This window comes from Cinclus cinclus, chromosome 6 (assembly GCF_963662255.1).
Source record: "Cinclus cinclus chromosome 6, bCinCin1.1, whole genome shotgun sequence".
NCBI classification, from domain to species: Eukaryota; Metazoa; Chordata; class Aves; order Passeriformes; family Cinclidae; genus Cinclus; species Cinclus cinclus.
The window spans coordinates 45,405,601-45,427,934 of NC_085051.1; the positions used below are offsets into that span (position 1 = coordinate 45,405,601).

At 39.1% G+C, this 22,334-nt stretch overlaps 1 protein-coding gene across 4 annotated transcripts in view; it reads right to left on the reverse strand.

Annotated features, from left to right (window-relative positions):
* The window catches only part of EML5 (EMAP like 5), a 95,717-nt gene extending 85,526 nt beyond the window's left edge, over positions 1-10,191 (reverse strand). For all 4 annotated transcript variants that reach the window (XM_062494466.1, XM_062494465.1, XM_062494464.1 and 1 more), the window contains exon 1: positions 9,995-10,191. In XM_062494466.1, coding sequence (XP_062350450.1) covers positions 9,995-10,191 — 197 coding nt within the window. The remainder of the gene's footprint in view (positions 1-9,994) is intronic.
* Between the last annotated feature and the right edge of the window lie 12,143 nt (positions 10,192-22,334).

The window sequence follows — 22,334 nt, forward strand, 5'->3', positions numbered from 1 at the left end:
GGTTTCTATCTTTTGCAATATAAAACTGATAGGCATCATAAACCTGGCTTAGAAATTCAATCATAGCTTTTGCTACCAATAGTTAAGGCAATCTTGGCTGATTCTGACCTTTTTTGTGCAAATCAAACACTGCATTTTCAAAGTCTATTACAATGGCAATAGCTACAACAGCAATGCAAATAATGATACTGGGTACTTGTAGAAATGAATGTCTTTTGTAGCCACTGGAGTAATCAGAGCAATCTGTGCCCTAATGAAGGTCATTTCTATGTATCTATAACATTCTGTAAGGTGCTTCACTGTTACACCAGGGGAAATTCAAACTACACCAGAATCTCATTGGGCAAAAAAATCTTCACTACATTAATTTTGAAGAGAACATTCAACACCATCTAGGTTAAATATTCAGCCAAATTATTAAGATGGTTATGGGAGCTTTCACACTATGCTACTTAAGTTCAAGGAAAATTACAGGTTTATTTTTCTTTTCAAGGTATTTCAAGTGTTCAGTAGCTTTGCTTGCCACATGAATGTAGTAAAACAAATAATTTATTTCAAGTAAAATAAATATACTCTGAATAAACCAATTTCCTTGATCATAATATAACAGCATTATAACTTAAGTGTACCTTAAGAAATCTAAATTTTAATGTGAGCATACAACTAATCTTTATCGCCACAGATTAGACAACTTTGCCACTTTTTATAAACTAAATTATTTTTACTTTATAGTTGTTGATACTAAGCAAAAGTGCTGTCCTAAATCACATAGACAACTCTGTAAGTTGTATAATAATATTTTCAAAAACAAGGTAAACTACATCTTGAAGTAAAAAACAAACCCTTGAGATATTATAAAAGGTAAGACTAAATTATACAGATTTTTTAGCTTAATGTCAGTGCCAGCTTAAACTTCAAAAACCCCCAAATGTAGATGACATAAAACTAGAAAAATATTTTTGTAATTATTTCAGGTTCTGTTTCAAGCACACATCTTTTTAAAAAAAAATCTACAATGCTTGTATTATTAATTACAGTAAAATCTAAACTATTTTTTGATATGTCATACAGAATGTGTACATTACAGTTTTCAATCTAAAAAAATTAGAGGGGGGGTAAAAAAAATCAACAGTTCAATTTTATTGAAACATGACAAGTTACTGCCTATCACTACTATAATAAAACTGCAAACGCAGTATGTTAACCCCATAATGCTGTTAAAAAATCAACCACAAACATAATCTACTTTCCTCCCTATATCAAGAGAATGACTAACATATTGAACCACTGAAAACATAGGTAAGCACAAATATAACTTCTTTGACTGTAGTTTGGAAAAACTGAAAGATTAGGGCAGACCTCAAAATTTCAGCAGAAATACTTCAAAATTTTTAGGAACCAAACATTATTAAGTTTTTGGTTACATTTCCTGTTCTCAGACATTGTCCTAGAGCCTCATGTTGTTGCGATAGTTCTGAGAAAAAGACCCAACTACCAAATCAAGAAAAGCATTTTCTACAGCACCAAGACATTTTCCCATTTAAGCACTGACCTGACCTGACCTTGCCTGTGAGCGCTGACAGAATCAGATCACAAGGTGATGTGACTGCTGGCTATGAAAAGCACAATGCATGAAGGCAAGCTCCTAAGCCTGTAGCTCCTTGCTGTGCTGATCTTACTCTAATCAACTTCTAGTGTATTTTAAATGTTCAGTTCTGGTTGGATATTTTTGGCATTTCTATTCCAGTAGTTTTAATTCGGAAAAATAAAGTTTTCAATGGTATGGAGGTGTATTAAACAACAGGCTTATTCTAGTCTCACTTCAAACTGAATCCAGGAAAGTTTTTATTCTGTTTTCCTAAAATATTTTCATTTTATCAAACCAAATTAATTTTTTTTCTTTTTTTTTTTAAAGATGATGTACAAACTCTAGGGAAAAAAAAAATTGCAATGAAGATTCAACACTAAACCCCCCAAAAAGTCTTTCAGGTAGTATAACATGTTCCAGAACAGGTCTAGAACTACTGAGAAGAGTGGGTTTTCCTGAGGGAGAAGGCACATCATTGTCTTTTCTCTCTCTCCCTGATCTGTTTCAGATATGAAGCCAGATCTTTCCTTCAGACTTTTACACATTTGGCAATTTGAGACCACTTAGTATGAAAATCTAGAAAGAGCTTAACTGGGACTTTGCCCTTGTGAGCCACAGTATAAAATGGTCAGCAGAGTAATTATCTCCCCTTGTCCTAGCAATTGCTTCTGCTGTAAGAAATGGCATTTTGACTGATAGACAAAAGATACTAAAGCTAGATGCTTATAGGAGGACTACTTAGTTTAATTACAACATAATTTAGGTTTTAAGTCATTACTTCTTTCATGGAGGGAAATAAACTGAGTATGCTCAAAAAGATCATCTGGGGATGATAAAGTGAGTTAATTGATTTATCTTAGTATAAACAAAAAAAAAACCAAAAGAAAACATGAAACCATATAAACCCAAAGAATAAGCTAAGGAGAAGATGCAGTTTTTCAGCTGGAAATACAAACTTTCTGGGGAAAAAGAGAAATTAATTTCTTAAAATGTATTCAGAAAACAAAAATGCCTTAATGGCTTATTAACAAAGTATAATAGCTTGGTGAATTAACCTGCTCAAACTATTTGGGTGCCTGTATTTGACGTCTCAGACTGGTACATCACATGTCTTCACCATTACATTGCTTTCATTCTTTGAAGCAAGAACGTGGTTTCCCCATCAACTGTGAATGGAGAATGACCCCCAGGTGCTATGTTTGAGCAGGAACCTGCCAGCACACACCCCAAAGCCTGCTCTTTGTTACACAAAATACTATTAAAAGTACTTTGTATCACAGTAAACATTCTATTGCATACCAAAACCCCATGATCTACAGTTAATGACTCATTTTCTTCAAGAAAAAATAATTTGAAAAATTATTTCCTTACCTGGATTTACATTAAATTATTTTTATTTGAATTTGTATGTGGGAAAAAAGTAATAAATAATAAATATTTGTAGTCAAAACACTGAAGCTTTCAAACTGAACCGCTAATTCTGGAAACTCCTACTGTTCAGCAGAGGCCTAAAGGTTTTCCTTGTGGTTGGAAAGTCACTTGCCTTGTCATGGAGCATCACTGAAAAGATCTTGGATTCATCTTCTTTACACTTTCACTTCAGCTGTTTATATACATTGATCAGATGCACTCTGAGCTGTCTCCTCTCTGGGCTAAATGGCCCCAGGTCTCTCAGCCTTTCTTCAGGAGAGATGATCAAGATCCTTAATCATCTTCATGGCTCTTCAATGGACTCTTTTTAGTAGTTCCTCATGTCTCTTGTACTGAGGAGCCCAGAAGTGCACAGAGTGCTCCAGGGGCAGCCTCACCAGCTCTGAGTCAAGGGGAAATACTCCTACCAAGGTCCTTCTTTGGGACTTAAGAACAAAGACTGGTTTCCTAACACCATATCTAATAATCCAGACTATATGCACCTTGTATGTTTCCTAAGCATTAGACATGCTACATTTGGAGGTGTTTCTATAAATAATCCATTTCACATTTGAAGCATAACTATAAAGTGCATTTTGCTCCTGTTTTCCTCCAGTTATTAGAGAGTACAAAGGGGGATGACTGGCCTTCCTTAATGGCTAAAATTATTGAAATAGTTTGGGAGATTACCTTTCTACAAATGAAAAAACAACAGAGTTCTTTTCTAGAAAGATCTGGACTTTATAGATTCCAAGTGCATGCAAAGAATTCCTCACCAGAACATGCTGAAGCTGTTTTTCCTCGGTCACATTCATAATTCAAAAGACACAAGATGTTGCACATGATAATTAGAAATTTTTCCTTATGTGGCAACCATGGTATTCATTTAGTTACATTCCCTGAAATCCAAAATACACAACTAATCATTACATTCTTAGTGAAAATTGACAGATCTGCTGCCAAACCAATTAATGTAATTTCACCTGACAAAATTTTGTAGCTGTACTTAATATTCACTGCTTAACATTTGTGCTTGACTGTCAGCTTGAGTTAGGTCAGAAACATAAACCATTTATTCCAGACAATAACAAGATAATAAACCTGACAGCAGATACCCCAGCTTTCAATGGCTTCAACTTTTTGTTGAAGTTTTTTGAGAACTCTAAGGCATCAGACTACTGAGGGAACACAAAACATGGAAAAAAAATAACTTCCTTCTACCTTCTTGTGAAACCTGTTTGGCTCTTTTTCTGAGAAGATATTCTCTTTTGTTCATATTTTCTTTTTTATTACTAGCATTTAATGAAAAGGGATCAAAGAGAGGCAGAATGATACAATGAGGTGATAAAAATACACGGCATCTTTACTAAAAAAGTCCAGCAGGTCATCCAAAGTCATAACAATTTATAGTTAATGAAAAGAGAGGGGGAGGAAAAGATCTGTTGCCATTCAAAACTAAGATGTGACTAATCACCACACTGCTAGAATTTCTTCTTGCAAACCACAGCTGACAGCCATACAGAGGAAGGCTGGACCTGCCTCCCAGAGAGAATTATCTAGGAGAAGTCTTAGAAAGCAGCTGACAAGAGTCCAACAATTTCTTAGATGTTGATGTTTAGACTAACAATCAGAGTGCAACAGTAAGTGGATAAATCTGAGCTGGCAGACAGCACTAACACCAGAGAGCAAAGATTATTTTAGTAGTTTTGATTTTCACTAGAAACTAAGAAATGTTGACACTAAAATGAAATGGTTTATTTTGCCTTGGAATACAGGAACAAAATCATAATATGTCAAGCAGGACAATCTCTTGTAGATTAAGATGAAATTTGAAATATAAAAAGATGACAGTCTTAAATAAAGTGCCTGGAAAGATCAGAGTTTATTGGCCAGAGGTTTGGCTGCTTATTTTTATTCCTTGGGGAAAAAAAGTTTGGGTAATTCATACAGAGTTCACAGCAACAAGAAAGACTGCCATAAGACAAGCCATGATTTTGACAAGCAAATCATTTTGTTGGTAACAGTAAAACACTGTCTCCATGAGAATAGAGACACTTTGCCATTCTTTCTACCTGTCTTGCATATACCTCTGCTCCCTGTACACATGCAATTTACCTCTCTACAGTCTTGGATACAGAAGGGCACAAAAAGGGGAAAAGAACCACATTTTAACCAAACAGAAAGTAGAACCATTTATTTTTCCTCTGTCTTTGTAGCACAGTGTTTGTTAGTTTCTGGTACTAGAACTCCTAAAGTAAATAATTTCAATGTTTTCTGAATAATTTTTTAAGTTATGTTTGCCCTCAAAGTAGAACACTGCATGAGCCCCAAGGTAGATGATGCATTATTTCTTTCCCCGACTTAGTCCAAGACAATAAAAAATAAACAGATTTCAGACAAGAAGGGAAATTAAGTTATTAGACACAACCTATGGTTGCTCAACAGCAGAGCCATATATACCATTATCAGCAGACATTCAAGAGTTCTTACTGGTATAAAGTGCGCCAGCAACTATCTTAAGCAATAAAACCTAAATGTACCACAAACATCTTAATCAAGTACCCACAGTGATAAAGTTCTAGGAAGAATATACAAAAGCACTATTATTTGCCAGCTAGCTCACATAATGGATATTAAAAAGTAGGACAGAGATAACAACTCTTCCTCATTTGTCTCTTTCTGAGAGAGAAACATAATTCTTCTTTCTATGACTGGCAGAGTTGTGCGGTTGTTTGTTGTTAGCATAAAGATAATGGTACAAAAGGAGAATTACAAATAAGTGCTAAAGTTTGAAATCAAGAGCAGACATAATGGAAATCAGAATATAAACTTTTGCCAAGTCTACTAAAGCTCTCAAAAAGATGTACTGGTTTAACTTTATGTTATGATTTTATTTTTCAATAGCATCATCAATGTCAGATGAAAAGTTAATTCCCAGTAAAATTACAGTAATTTGAAGCCCACATAAAAAGATGGTCACAGGGCTAGCAGGAAGAAAAAGGGCAGGAAAAAGCACAGGAAAAAGCACAGGAAAAATTATTCTACAAGTCGCCTTGGAGCTTCCTTGGAGCACATCAGCATAGAGAATTGTCCTAGTGACATCAAAGGCTTTTGCCAGTTGATAGCCATTTTCAAAGATGGATAAGTTCAGAGTTTTCAATTTTCTCATATAAAAAAATAAAATACATAAATATGCTTTAGCTAGCCCAGACAAGTAAGGACCCTCAACATGAGCATGAGTTTTACAGTATGACAAGTTAATACTCTGAGGGGGCATCTTCTGAAATCTTGATACAGATCAGATTTAAATACAATCCCCCTAAGGTCTCTCTAATGTGGGAAGATCAGCCAACATTAAATAACCTATGATCCACAAAACCAATAATAGTATTGAGAGAACAAAGATAAGACCTAACCTGAACACACCAAGATACTCTTTCATCCTCAGCTACCAGAAAGCAAACTATTCTACGGATCACAGGCTAGTTTGGTGATGCCTGAAATCCTAGAGAACACACACTTGAAACCAGTAGCTTTGTAGGAATAACTTGCATTTCCATTCAGTATTAGTATCTCCTGCATATACACAGCCAAGTTGAACAAGGAAACTTATCTTCCACAAATACAGCAGACATCCAAGTTATGCTGCTGGCAACAGATCAGAGCAAGTGACCTGAGATTTCATGTACAAGACTTTTCTCCTTATTTACTCCTGAAAGTATAAGAAATTCAGTTATTTGCACTCCTAAAAGATGCCAATTTCCAAGCATTCCTGCACCTGACACTTTCTACAGATGCTCATGTACATCTCAACAATAAAAACATGCAAATGCATAAGAAATGGGAGACAAGATTGAAAACATGTAACTGTATCCCCCAGAGTAGTGAGCTGATTTCTGGAAAGTAATTCTCAGAAGAGATAAAAAACAAACATAAAAAGCAGAAGTTCACCAGCAAGCAAGAAAAGTCCTTTTAAAGTTGGATTACAACTGAGATTGTCCAAGTAAAAAAAAAGAAAGAAAAAGAAAAAAAAAAAAGGTTTGAAATTATCCTAATTTTCCTCTTCTAGTCCAAAAGAATTTTTAATAGATCTGAGGGACAAAACACTGAAAGAGAGCTCTCTTACTTTTACTATACAGTTAACTGAAGTTGAGGAGTTAGGGGTGTGGACACCATGATTAAAATTAAGATTAGACATTCACACTGAAAACAAATTCCACTAAAACACCCAATCATATAAAAAGTCTTACAGCAGGTTTACAGGGTGTCATTTAACAAAAGCAGGTAAAACTTCAAAACAGAACAAAAAGTAACTAGTGTGAGAAATTTCCAGTGGAAAATGCCTGATGACTGTCCATTGCTCCAATACTGTTCTCTACTACTAAAGAAATGGTCTCTGACCTAAGAGCTGCAGTTCCTGTCTCCTGATTGATGTTTGCAATTACAATGTCATCAAAAGACTGCTAACAATATAAAAGTTCTTATAATTAAGAGTACTAATAGCACCATGTAGTGAGCAATATTTATGCTTAGTCCTTGTAGCTATGGAGCTAGGCTCATGAAAGTTTGATTCTTTAAATACATAAGATTTTCAGACTCCAAAACTGCTTTCACAAATTAGATCCCATACTTGTAAAAAGACACTTAATCCTCCCATTGCTTTCACTAAAAAGTCTCAAATATCTCAGCATTCAGACAGTACTTGCTGAGACTATTAGAGCACAAAATATATTAATTTTTTTGCAATACAAGAGTTGAGTTTGTCTTCACAGAGAAAATTTACTAACACTGATTACTATATTATGTAATCCCATTTTTGCACCTGCTTTTTGGGGTTTGGGTTTTGTTTTGGTTTTTTAATATTTGACCTTCCCATGACTACTATAAATATTAAGAACTAACATGTTTAGATATCCAAGTTTAGTCAGGAAAAGTGTGAGGTGGCATTTAAGTGGTACCACACTACATTTTAGAAAAAGTAGCAAGTGAAAGACTTATCCATGCAAGTCTAATCACACTATTAGAAATAGCCACTCTGCTTTTAAATCAAACCTTCTTCTTTAAGCATACAAATTTTTTTTGTATAGCTTTTGCATTTAAGAAACATCCAAAATTCTAACTGGATAAACCTGTAATGCTTTGTCATACTTAGAATTATATTTTCACATCAATAGATTTCAGAGCAGGAGAAACTGCTGTGCTGGGCCATGGTACCATTCAAATCAAAATACATATTCACACAAACCAGACATACTCTTTCTCTCCAGTCAGCTGACTCACAGCAGATGTTTGTTTGTAGTTTTTTGTTGTTTTTTAATTAGTACAAGTCTACAATTCTAATCAATTCTGTCACATTTTAGCCAAACGTAGCACACTGTACAAAACTGAGAGAGGCTGAGCAAGAAACTGTTACCACACACAAACAACAAACTTGCCCAGTTGTAGCTTAAACCATGCAATTCTTATGCTACAAGAAGTGCTACTGAAACAAACAGTGTCATTAGGAAACACTCATGAACACATGGTATTAAATGGGTAATACTACACTGCCGAGACCTTAGAACGAGCAGTGAGCCACCGCTTCCTCAGCACAATAGCAAGTTGCAGATCGGGATTTCCCGCAGCACCTGACATCATAGGTGGCTAGCAGTTCTTAACAAAACAGTTCTTCCCGGATTAAAGTGAGAATGTTAAAACATTAAGCAATGCAAATAACAGTAATTCAAACTTCTAGTGCAAGACTCTACCGTAGTACACTGACTAGGTTTTTTTTTCACATATTTAGCACCAAGGAGAAATATATTACAGAAGTCATACCCTTCTTAGGAACATACACAGACATACTTCAGAACTATTTAAGTTTCTTCAAGATTTAAATAAAGGAAAAAAGTGGCCATTATGAGCAATTTTTCTAGTGTGTCTAAAAGCTTAAATGAAAGACATAGCATCTAGTCTGCTCTCTACAGGCAATACCTGTTACTCCTGAGTAACACATACAGAGGTATGCCTGGGAGCACTAAGCACCATAAAAACAAATTTTGTGCTGTAAAACATACAAAAGACCTACAAAAGTATCTACTGCTAGTTCTTACCCTAACAGGAAGACCAAAGGAAATCGGAATTCAAAATCCATCTGCAATGACACCTACTGTAAGGGAAAAGATTGATGATTCAGGCTCACATCTGCCCTTCATACTCCTCAAATTCTCTCACTGATCTCACATCACCACTAGGCTTACAAAAGCATCCTTGAAGTGGAAAGACATATAAGAAATTATACCAACACACTTCCTTTGCAACATCAGTTTGTAATTAATTTTTTAATGGACTCAGCACCTGGTAACATTCCCTGCCAAGAAAACTACAGAGCTACAGAAGCAGCTTCAACTTCTCAAGAAAGGCTGTTCTTTTAAGATTACCCTAAAAGTTGCGTGAATTACAGGGGCAGGCCACTAATTCCCCATGTAATCGTCGCCTTTTAAACACCAGACAAAGGTCTACCTGCTACAGATTAACCTCCTCCGCAGCCCAAGTGCTTACAGCTTCGCCTCCCGCCGGCCCTTTGACATTCAGGGGCGGCCGGGGACCGAGCGGCGACCCTCGGGCTGCCGCGCCGGGCACAGGCGCCCGTACGAGTTTCAGCACCGCACACCGGCGGCAGCAGGGGACACGCAACACGGCTGATTAAATCCGACAGCTAAAAGCCCTTTCCAGGCTGTTTCTACCCACGGCGAAGCCCGGGCCGGGGGGGGGGGGGGAACTGGGCGGTCAGGAAGCGCTGACTGTCCTTGATGTATTTCGGTCCGCTCCCCGGAAACCCACAGCACCGGCGGGACGCGCATCACCGGCGCTTCCCGGGACGGCACCTGGGGCAGGCGGCGGCGGGGGGAAGGGAGGAGCGGGCGGGGGACGAGCCGGGCTGTGGGGCCGGGACGGCCGGAGGGGCTCGGAGCCCGCGGCGGGATGCGGCCCGGGGGCGCGCGGCGCCAGCGGTACCTGATGATGTCGTCCTGGTGCCCCAGGTAGAATTTCTGCCGGTGCTCCCGGGGGCTGTAGACCACGCCGACCCCCGCCACGAAGTAGACGATCTCCTTGGCCGCCGTGTAGTAGAGGTTGTTGCGGCACTGATGACCCCGGTAGCCGTAGACCCACTCCAGCCGCAGGTGGCAGCTCGGCGCGCTCCGGTCAGCCATGTCCACCCGCCCCCGCCAGCCGGGTACGGCTCGCTCCCGCCGGAGACCCCGCGGGAAGGGGGCGACGGGCCGGCCCCCCCCTCCGCTCGGCTGGGTGCCCGCCGCGCTAATCCCTGCCCGCCGACATGGATGCCCGCCGCCGCCGCTCGTCCGCCGCCCCCGCCGCCTCACAGAGGGCGCCGCCGCCCGAGCGCGCCTCGCCGCCCCGCGCCGCCAGACATGGCTGCGCTGAGACACCGCCCGGGACGCGGAGCGAGGGCGCGGCGCCGCTCCGGCCCCCCCGCGCCCCGGATGCGCCTGCGCCGAGGGCGGTGCCGTCAGCGGCCGGGCGGGCCCGGCGGGCTGCGGGGGGCGCGGGCACCGAGCGGGCACCGAGCGGGCACCGAGCGGGCACCGAGCGGGCACCGAGCGGGCAGCGAGCGGGCAGCGAGCGGACACCGAGCGGACACCGGCCACCGAGCGGTGGTGGCGGTGGGAAGCGAGCGGGAACGCACTTCACCACCGCGCGTTGTGGCTTGTCGCGGGGCTTTTTTTTATTTACCTTTTTTTTTTTTCTTTTTTTCCCTCCTCAAGCGAGGATGTGTGTTCTCTACTTTCCCCAGGTTTGGGGGGAGGGGGGTTGTTTTTAGTGCCCCTTCGTGGCACATCTCCATCCTTTGCCTTTCCCCCGACGCACCGCCGCCGGCTCTCGGCACCCACTGGGGCTGGAAGAGCCCCAGGCACTTCTCAGCCGTGCGTGGAAGCCACCCCCCGCTCTCACTGGGGACCGGCGGCACGCCAGCTCCCTGCCATCCCAGAAGAAAATGTCAACTGTAATTTTTAATGACGAATAGTTAATCCTTTCAGCCCACCGTCTGAGTCATGCACCACACAAAAGATACTTCCCCCTTCAAGCCCTAATTTCCCCATAGACAACTTTTCAGCCTCAGTTCTCGAAGTGTTTTACATGGCTAACCCACTACTTTCCGACCTCACAGACGTGGAAGCGACTTCTCCGTGCTGCATGAAGCAGCAGTGCCGGGGAAGCCCCTCGCCACGTCCAGAGTTTAGGTCAGGAAAACGTGCTTCCCCCCAGCTTTGTAACTCCATAGAGTACCTCCCTGGCTATATAAATGCACAGTACATGATCATGCAAACGCCTTTGGGCTAAAGAATTAGCTACCTGTTCTAAAAACCCCTGGGTAACTGTCCGGTTGGACAATTTAAAAGAAACCAAATCTTTTCCCTGTTACTTTCAGCACAGGTTTGACTTTCCAAGTGCATTTAGTTCATTCGGATTTATTTTTAAATATCCATTTCTTTATCTTCTTTTGCTCTTTTACTGTATTATTACTCATGTTGACTGTTCTCCCACAAAACATTTACTCAACTAGTTCGTACTGGAGGCATTTTTCTGTGCTACTTTATTTTCATTTTAATTGTAGGGAATTTTTCTCTTAAAGCTTTCTTGAATAAACCTAGTGTTTTATTAGTCCTTTCATTGTTTTGGAAAAATAATTCTTTTGTAAAAATGCATGCACTTAAGCATTCCGGTCAATTAACTTTATATTAATGTATTTTCTCAGTGTAAAACACTGAGATATAATATTTTTCTCAATCTCTTACAATGGTAGTGTTTGTGATGCCTTGCTCAGATACACCTTTTAGTCCCACACATTCAATGAAAACAACACGGCATGGGACAGAAATCTGCAGAGAAATACGTATAGCCTGAAACTTACCAGGAAACTTACCCTTCCATGAAACATATAATTTTTTGAATTTAAAAAAACAAATAAACAAACAAAAAAACCCCACAAAACACAAAAGAAACTAAAAAATAAAACTTTAATCCCTAATCATGAGTAAAATATATACTAACCAACAGATAAAGGAAATCTTGCTATCAGAAAATCTTAAGCAGTTTTTTCTCCTATTTGCTTCCTAAACACCCGGGGGCACCTTGGAACTCTGGGAACCATATTTTCTTGGGAAGTCTCAGGAGGGGTAACTAGCCAGGGAAATGGACTGGACAATTCCCAAAGAGCTTGTCTTAGAACTGAGAAATGTATTATTCTTTCTAATCAGATGTTAACCCTACATGGCTGTTTTGTGTTGCTATCCCATGGGAAAGGTGGCTAGTGAAAAAAGCCTATAATGATGCCTAATCTTGTTCTGGAAATTGGATTGATTATCAGCAGACACAGGCATCTGATATATTTTACTTCTGATGTTGCAAAAGCTTATTTGAAAGTGGGAGTATTTTTATGGTATAAATTAAGAATATATTAATTTTCTATTTACTGCCCATATAATCTATATTTAAACGTGAATGCCCAAAAACCATAATGATAGTGTCTTTACTTTCTTCTACTCTCTAGAAATAAATATTTTTCTTAGATTATTACTTAAAGTGAAATTCTGGATCTCCTGAGATCTGTACTAACGTGGAGCATTAACTTCAGTGAAATTAAATTACTTAATCTTGTCTTATCTTACTTGCAACTCAGAAATTAGATCATGAGAGTATTTGGCTGGTGAAAGTGAATAGGCTGTTTTCAGTCAGTTTCAGTAAAACTGAAGAGAAAAAAAAAAAAAACAACCAGCAGTCAAGAAGAAAATGTAGTATGTAAGAACATTGTGTCTAACTGGAAACTGCAGATCATATTTTGTGTAATGAACAGAAGAACAATTTTTTTTCTCAGAAAAACTGCATACATGCAGTGGGATTATGGGAACAGCTGCACATCACACACACCACACAAACAGCCAGCTTTTTCTTTAGATTTTTCAGGAATTTACTACCATCTCTAAAATGGGGCAATGCCTGAGAAAGAATTACAAGAGGAAAACTATTCATTGTCATGGTTTACTAACCCTATGTTGATGCACAAGGGGTGCAAGTGGAATTTTAGACACTTGACAGGAACAGGAAGCAGTGTAGTGTAACAACCTCTTCCTTGCTCTGTCTAGCGTTCCCACTCGGACACACATCATTGCCTTGGCGTCTGGATGTCTCCACGCATATCACCCACTCGTAGTGGGCAGTCAACGCTTTGGGAGCCACGAGGCCCCACAGTATCCCTCCATCAGTATGGCCTTCTTGTATGCGTTGCACATTTGTCCCAGAACCCAGACACTAGTCCCTGTCGTTTCCTTTTCTCGGTAGATGCAGAAACTGAGCACGGCCAGACCTTTCCGAGCGGTTCTGGAGCAGGGAGCATCCCCCGGTGGCTCGCCGCAGCCCTGCGGGACGGGCACGGCGCTGTCCAAGGTGCTGATCGCGGCAGGCAGAACACAGGGGGCATGGCGGCGCTCGCAGGGAAAGGAAATTTCCCAGATTTCACAGAACAGTCTGCGTTGGAAGGGACCCACAAGGATCATCGACTCCAGCTCTTATATGCATGGCCCTCACAGCGTTTAAACCCACGACCCTGGTGTTATCAACACCATGGTCTGACGACGGAGCCAATGGCAGGGTCAAGTACTCCTTATCGCCACATGGCCGTGGTGGGAAACAAGTGACCTTTTAGACAAATAAGACATTTTAGGTTTTTCCAGTAAGGTATTTCACAGAGCTTCTGCCTTAGCTGCCTGTGGTGGGGTTTATATCTCTCCTATAATATTCTATATATTCCTATATATACATCACTGCAAATTATGTTTCATTAGTATACAGTGACACAGGTACATCACCTCCCTAAATGAAATCCTGTAAGCGTCATTTTTATGTTTCACAGCGCATACTTATAAGAAAACATAATTCTTAGCATATTGTAAATATATTTACAATGTATCTCATGTTCTGCTAAATGTAACAAGTCTTAGAGAAGTGATTTCTTAAACAAATGCTCTTGGAACAGCTAATTCCAGAGCACATAAGATGAGGGATTATTCTCTGTTAAATCCTAAGTAATACAGAGTAGCTTGTTCAAGTAGTAATTACATAATATGAAAGAGATGAACAACAGTGACAACATTAATGTCAACATTCTTGGGGATTAAAAGGTCTCAGTATATTATGGGAACACAATGTCTGAAAATAATATTTTGCAAAACTAAGAAACCTACTTAAGAGAGAGCAGTAAGAATTACATGCTACCATTTAACTGCACCGAGGTAAGCATGCAGGATCACAAAGGCCAGTTTACTGTTGGATAAAAATAAGAAGTCAAAGAAAAAAGCATCACAAACTCAAACACTTGATGAGCTTATTCTTCAGAAAATGAAAGTTTAATGAGACAATTTATACCATGCCAGCAACATACTAGACATTAATTATTTAAAAAATCTAAAGAATTAAGATATTTTATTAAATTAACAGAGATTTTTTTCTAATAGTAACATTAAAATCAAGAAAGCTTGACATAATCAGTAGGTCTACTGCATCATCAAAAAGAAAAAGAAGGAATTAAGGATAAGAAAATGGCACAGGAAAAGTTACTAATTTTTTCATATCTTGTCTCAACACAGAGGAGTCTGGAAAATACAGGATGGGAGCAGGTACAGGGTATGGTCACATAAGGAGGATTCTTTATAACAAGGTGTTGGAAAATGATGAGTTAAAGAGCAGTAGGCCATGAGTACATTATACAGTACTTCCAAAAAATTCTGACAATTTCAAAATGGTCTAGCTAACATGCTTTGAAGAGGAAAATGCAACTGCTTTTTAAAATCATGTTCTATGTTGAAGCATCATCCAATTCTGTAACCATTTTAAAAGCAAGTTCTGTTATAAACTTGGTAAGTACAAACTCATATTTTCTTTTTGGTACAGGTTGATGAACTTTATATATAATGGTTGACACTAAAATATAATTGTACTGGTTATGCCTTGAAGGCACCTCCATGAGAACTTCCTCTGTGAATTGATGGGACCAGTTGGAGGTTGGTTTAGTTGCTGACAGCCTGAGAAACCAATTGGAAAAGTCGTTTCGCTCCGTGAATCGCATTTGAATCAAGTAAACCCCGGGAAAGCTCTCCTGCATTTCCAGCCTCTCCCAAGGTAGCGCTGACCTGGCCCGGCCCAGGCGGGAGCGGCTCCGGAGGCCGCTGGGCCCCGTCTTTAACCGGGGGTCCCAGTGGCCGAGGGGAGCGGAGCCCATTGCTGGATTCTCGCCTTTTCCCGCTGTTCCCGTGGCTCGGGGGGCCCTGCCCTGCCGCCCTCACGGCCTGGGGGGAGGCAGCCGGGCCCGGTTCGGGAGAGCCCCCAGGGCTTTGTGTGCTGGGCAGGGCAGAGGGAGAACCCCCGGGCTGCGGCTGGAGCTGGGGGCGGGCAGCGCCGGAGGAAAGCCATGGACACACGGCCTTGGCACCCATTTCTCCTCTGCGAGCCCTTTGCAGTTCTCGTCCTGCCCCTCCAGCGTGGCCTGGGCACCCTGAGATCCTGACACAGCTCCGGCATGGCCTGGCACAGCCCCTGCAACTTCTGGGTGAGATTTTAACTTTTCCAATGCTCAGGTAAGACTTACAGACTTTCATCTTTCCTTGGGTGAGAGGGAGAAGAACAGAAAGGACACACCAAAGTCAATGAAGTAAAAGCTAAGTTTCTAAATGGAAGGAGAATGAGGAGATGCCATGAAGGTTGGCTGAAATATCTTTTTGTAAGTTATAGGGGTGGACTGTACTTCACAAAAAATTCCTTTAAACCATGGAGAAAGACATGGGGTGTGGTGGGGGGGGGGGGAAGGGGTAGGCATAAAGTGTTTGGAAGATCCTTTGCCCCGAGGGAAAAAGGGGAATCTCTGATCCTGGGAATGAAGTATGAACAGAGAGAAGGGAGCTAAAGAGAACTTTTGCCTTTGAGCAGCTCATCCTTAAAAGTAATACCCCATGACTTTTTAACATGGCCCACAAGCACAGTTCTGGGAAGGCTGTGAAGGTGGGAGGAGTTTAATGATAGCAGATCCTGGGTGGCTGCTATTCATGAAAAAAGTGAAGTCAGGAGAGAACTGGTTATTTCCTCCCTTGAAAAAGATCCCTATAGCTGAACAAGAAGAAACTCCCCTCCCTAAAGTGAACTGAAAGATTATTTAAGTAAGGAATTGATTGAAGTGTTTCTGTATGTTGTTAAGATGAGAAAAGGAGAAAAAGGATGATCTGTTCTGAATTTATTATTATTTTTCTTTGTGTTGTTAATAAAGTTTTTCTTTATTCCCTTTAAGTTTTAGGCCTGCTTTGCTTTTGCTCCTAATTTTATTTCACAAGAAAAGGTAAATACTTTTAAATTGGCAAACCCAAACTATGACATTTTTGGTGCACTGGCTGGGAATCGAACCCAGGTCAACTGCTTGGAAGGCAGCTATGCTAACCACTATAATAATCATTATAGGTGTATATAAAATTAAATATTACAGAAATTATTTCTTCTATTTCTGCAAGTTAAATTCCACCTTGATAACTAAAGGAATTGTATTAATTTGGTAAACATTCATGCTAGGCAGTGAAGAAGAAGGAAGAAACAGGCACCTTATTGAAAAGACAATGAACATGTCACAATACAGACAGCAACCAAGGCCAAAATACATGTATTCACAGAAATTTGATTTAGAAATGTCTTCAGGTTTTGGTTTCCCAACTTAGGTCTGGCAAAGGGATGAATAAGATAAAAGTATTATTGAAATTAAATTAATCCATAATTAGTATGGAAAACAATGATTTCTGGACATTTGGAAGTGATGCAAGTACATCAGTAAACATCAGCTGTAACTGCAGAGGGAACACAAATACTGAGAGCTGCATAGTGCCTTCCTTAGCTATGATGTTTTTACCACAATATCTTGTTTTAGGGTAATCCAGAACCCAAATCCTCTCTTTTCAAAGTGGAAGAAGGGTTTTTGATTTCAACAGCAAAAATCTCAGACTGAGATATTCCATCACAGCATATATTTTTCCTCAAATAAATGCAAATTAACTTCTACATTTAGTTCCATCTGAAGTTGTTGTAGTGAAATCGTGTTTTATATTAGTCTCAGAAGTTAGAAGTTATTCTTTCTTAAAATGTCTATCATGAGCTTTGGCCCTAAAATCTGTGTTAGCACAAGAGAACAGTCCACTAAAATTTTTCCTTTTAATCTGTAGATGATGAAAAAACTACTGTGTTTCTGCCTGCCAACAAACTGACACCAGGATGCATTCTGATGCCCCTCATTCTTTCAGCAATGATATTGTGTTTACACACCATGGATCTAATTAATGTACACATAGCTTAGACCTAAACAGTTTTCTTTAGTGTCCATTTTAGGTAAAATTATGTGTACTGAAATTATTCATCTAGGTGATTTGAAGAACTTTTATCAAGATCAGCATCTGACATAACATATGACAACATCAACAGGTTTAAATGCAACACATAAAGGGACAGTAGTTAAATCCCAGCTTTTTCTATCCATAGACTTATGATAAAAATCTGATTCTGAACTCTTAAAATCAATTTCAACTGTTGACTAGTGACTAAATATAGAATGCAATTTACTTTAAATTCTACTTATGTGACAGCTAACTAAGGCTCCATTTTACGATATGATTAAAACCAATGTGAAAAAACACCTTTGCACAGAGTCATAACTTTTATACCTGTTTAAAATCCTTTCTTTGCAACTAGGATAGTGTAGGATGATCAACCCCCAAAACATGTTGTTAATATTGTTCGGGGAATTAATCAAAATTTTAGCTGGCTGACGATAATTATTAGATTAAAATTGTGAGGTCAAGCTGACCTCCTTTTACAGAGTAGTTGACAAGGTTTTCAAAATACAGTGCACAGTACTGACTGCAAAAGGTCTCAAAAAGCTTAGCTGCCAAAAGGAATCATGAAACATCTTAACCATAAGTCACTATATAGCATCAACATAAAATACTGCAGGTTTATCAAATATGACATAATTTACTAGCAATGATACAAAATTTTCAGGAGAACTGAAGGAAAAAGGAATATTTAGACATTAAATAAAGTAATAGTAGTAACTCCCATAATGCAAAGAAACTTAAGAAGTAACATAATACTATTAAGCAATAGAACGCAGACCTTGAATTAATTAATTTCATTGTATGACTTCATACTACCAGATTTAACTAAGCACTGGAACAGATCATTTAAGGACTGGAATAGAGTCACAAAGCTCTTCAGACAGTCTGCCAAAGGAAGTAAAATAAGCCTACTTTTAGGACAGCAAATAGTTCAAGTGCTTCCAATTGTAAAAGAATGTAGGGGCCATAAATTGCTACATAATATAATTTTCTAGTGTAACCCACTGTGCACAAGCCTTTATAAATACTTTATAAAACAGCCACTCCTTTATAAAACCCCACTCACCCTCAAAATAGATCTTTTTCCCACATCTTTGCTCTAAAAATGATAAACTAATAATAAAACAGACTAAGGCTCCTAAAAGGAAGAAAGTTGATTTGTAGGGCACCTACATATTATTTTTCTTTTTGTGGGAGCTAACAGGTATATTACAAATGATGATGCTGGAATGGTTTCATAATTAATACAGTAGGCTTAGTACCAGGAGATCTGTATTCTCTCTCCACTGCATTTATTTATACAGATTTGTATGACCAAAAGCATTTACATCAAGATTTCTAGATCTGACTGCTAGTACTATGACTTAGTACTACTACCAGCTTTCCTACTTTGATATTTAGGCTCCAATGCAAATAAGTGAGTTAGTCTAGCTGCTCTAAACTTGAAAAGGAAGAAAATAGTGAAGTCCAAGTATTTTTAAGCTCAACGTCCAGTCATCAGTGGATCTTTTGCAATTATTTGCAACCTATCTTTAAATGGAAATAAAATGCCAGCCTTTTACATAGGCCACTGTTTTGTTTTTTTTTTTTATAGCTGCATTGATTTCTTCTAGTGCTATGAACACCAATCTATATTCAGCACAGCATACAGAGCATCTGCATCAAACAAGAAATAGTCCCTCATATGAAGCACTAAAGATAAAAAGAAAAGTAATAATCTCTCGTCCTGTACACTGAAGGAGGTGTGGGCATGATTACAAAGAGTGGGTTCAGTCAATGAGTAAATGACAGAGGACAGACATAAAGTCCCGTGAAGGAAGATTGATGTTTAGGACCTGAACATTACTGCCACCTCATTTCTGTTACCAACTGCTAGATGGTCTGTTTTCAGCTAGACCATGGTAATCATGATTAGGATATCATTTATGGTAAGAAAGAAACAGAAGGATTCTTATTTATGGTTGCAATAATTGCTTCTGATGGATGTTGTTTTCTTGGCTGGTCACAGAATATAACCTGAAGCTGTTACTACAAATTACTTTCCCAGACACTGAATCCATGCCTCAGAACAAAACTCTACTCTTAATGCAATTTCATTTGCATGACATCTCTAAATTTTCTACAGTCAGCAAGAAATGGGTTCTGCAAGCAAATGTGTGAACTCAGCTTCAGATGTCAGAGTCCTTGCTGAAAATAGCATATAAAGAAGGAACTTCTTCTTTGTGCCCTTCTGCCACATCTGTGTGCCTTTCCCTGGCATGGCCTGATCTGCAGTCCCATTTGGGTTCCTTCAAAGAGCACAAAACAAAACCTGCTCTATGTTCTGTCGGTCTCAATTCTCCAGATACCAAAGGTATCTGACTCATCAGAATGAACCTTTATTGCATGTTTACTTTCATGATGCCAACTCTTGCTCAAAGGTGAGCAAGACATTTCCAGCTGAGGCAATATGTAGGTAGATGTGTCACAACTTCAATATTTGTTTTCAAGACCTTATTAAACGTATTGAACTGCAAATTACATCTTTCTTATGTAATCTTATATCTCAAGAGAGATGAGTAACTGACAGAAGCAGTAGCCTGCATCTAAATGAGTTAGCTACTAAGGGATACAGGATATTTTCCTCAGAGCTGCCTAAGAAGTTTGAAGACATCAACAGAATTTTAGGATCTATTTTTAGGTTCTATTTCTGGTTTTATTGTAAGAATGCACATTCATGAGGAGAGTATTATGAATGCATATTCATAAGGTTGAGTATTAGCATTTCTAATTCAAGAAATAAGTATGATTGATTGGAACACAAAGGACTCCCATGGGAGACTTGCACTCAGGGGAGACAAAGTCAACCTATAGATCCATGTTTTTAAAATGAAAGCTGTATTAAGTGTTGATGGGTCCTATCCTACTCTCTTCTGTACATACTTTGTAAGAAGCTAATTCATGTATCTCATGATGCATTAGATACATTTAAACTCAGAGTTTAAATATTAAGAGACTGTCAAAGAAAAGTTATAAAAACATCTGGAAAATGCAAAGCATTTTTTGGCATCTCAATCATTTATTCTGGAGGAGTGCATAAAGATGAAAAACATTAAAGACATCTATCCATTCAGAGCCAGTATTCAGTATCAGTTTAAAGTGTCCTCAGTAAAATGGAAAAGACCTATTAAAATAAAAGGTGAAAATGTGAAGCAGATTTAAATCTCTAGGCAACATGTAATCATGACAAGGTATTGAACAGTTAATTGAAACATGACTAAAATCCAGCATACAGTCGTCACAAAATCTAGGTTTTTAAAAAAAGCTATTATACAAACCTATGTGTTTTCTGAACAAAAATAAATAATTCATTCTGTTCAGTACAGCTCCCTGATATTTTCACCCATAAATAACTATAGTGAGAATTTTTATTGCAGCCTATCTCAGGGACAACTAGTTTTCAAATTAAGAATAAATAGTAGACAGAAGAGGAACTGGCCCTTACTTCTGATTCCTGAATTTTTTGTTCTTGGTTCAAATAAATGAAGCCAAGGTTCAAATTACCACACGAGTGGTATCATCACAATACTTAAGCTGTAAATAAAGCAGCACCACTAAATTTCCTGTCCATTCACAGAGGATGAGAATAGTCACTCAAAACATCCCAGCTAAGGTCAGGTCACCTCTAATACAATGAATGTGCATAGTTATACAAGACAAGCACATGACTTTTCTTTAATAAACCCTGGTGATTTCTGTAGTTATGTCACATACCTATCATTGTCCCAATATAGCACTGACTCAATAAGCATGGAGGAATTAATTATAATTGGAGAACATTTGACTATTATGATCAATTAAGCATTTTTATCTAAGGTAGTGGAAAGGACTAACCTAGACTACAAAAGTTTCAGTAAAAAAATGCAGACAAGCCTATATTGCACTAAAGCCAAGCACATTTCACCTTTCATAATATCACACCATCAGACATTACTTACAACATTCCATATGGAAAAATGTTTTGTCTACCTAGACAATCTCTCCCAGGATGCTGCTGTTACTAAAATCTGATTATTTTTTTTTCTGTCAATGTTAAACAGAAAAATTTAAATTTGTTCTTCCCCTACAAATCAGGTACATCGCAGGTGTAATTCCCCAAATTAATTTTGCTGAACTTTCCACAAAATTAATTTTCCTCATTTTGAGAGGGTGGGTGAAAGAAGTGGATAGCTCTAGCAAACTACAGATAGTGTCTTAGCCCTGAGCTCTGGGAAAGAAACAAAGCATATTCAAAATAATTATTTTTTCCACACTCTACACACAAGTATGCCAAAAGCAATACCTGAACATTGAGATTTAAGCACTATAAATGGTACTAAAAACAACCACTGATTTCCCATAAGCCACTGAAAAGCTAGCTGGTCATAGATAACACTTCCAGCCACATGGCAAACCTGTGCTGGAGCAGGCTCCCTGCAGGACCTGTAGCCTCATGAAGACAGGAACCCATGCTGGAACAGTTTCATGGCCTACCACTTGTGACCCCATGGGGAGCCCACACTGGAGCAGCCTGTTCCAGAAGGACTTGAATATAATTCCTGGCTGTTTAGTTTCCATGCAGTTACACTGGAGGGGGACTGACATACAGGGCTCTACAAAGCACACCACGACAGAGACTCTCTGTGCTGTATTGCAGGATTTTAGTAAGTTAGAAAAGTGGAATGTTGCCCCCCCACAGAGATTAATATTTGGAGAAAGTACTGGATAAAAGTTCAAATTTGGGGATTTCAATAATCAATACAAATGAGAATCCCCATATTAGAAAGCTCAAAATACTCCTCCACACAGGAAGTGAAAAGCAGTATTATCAGTGGAAAAGACTTCAGAGACGATATGCATTGGATGACCTGTGTGCCAATACCAGAGAAAAATTTTAT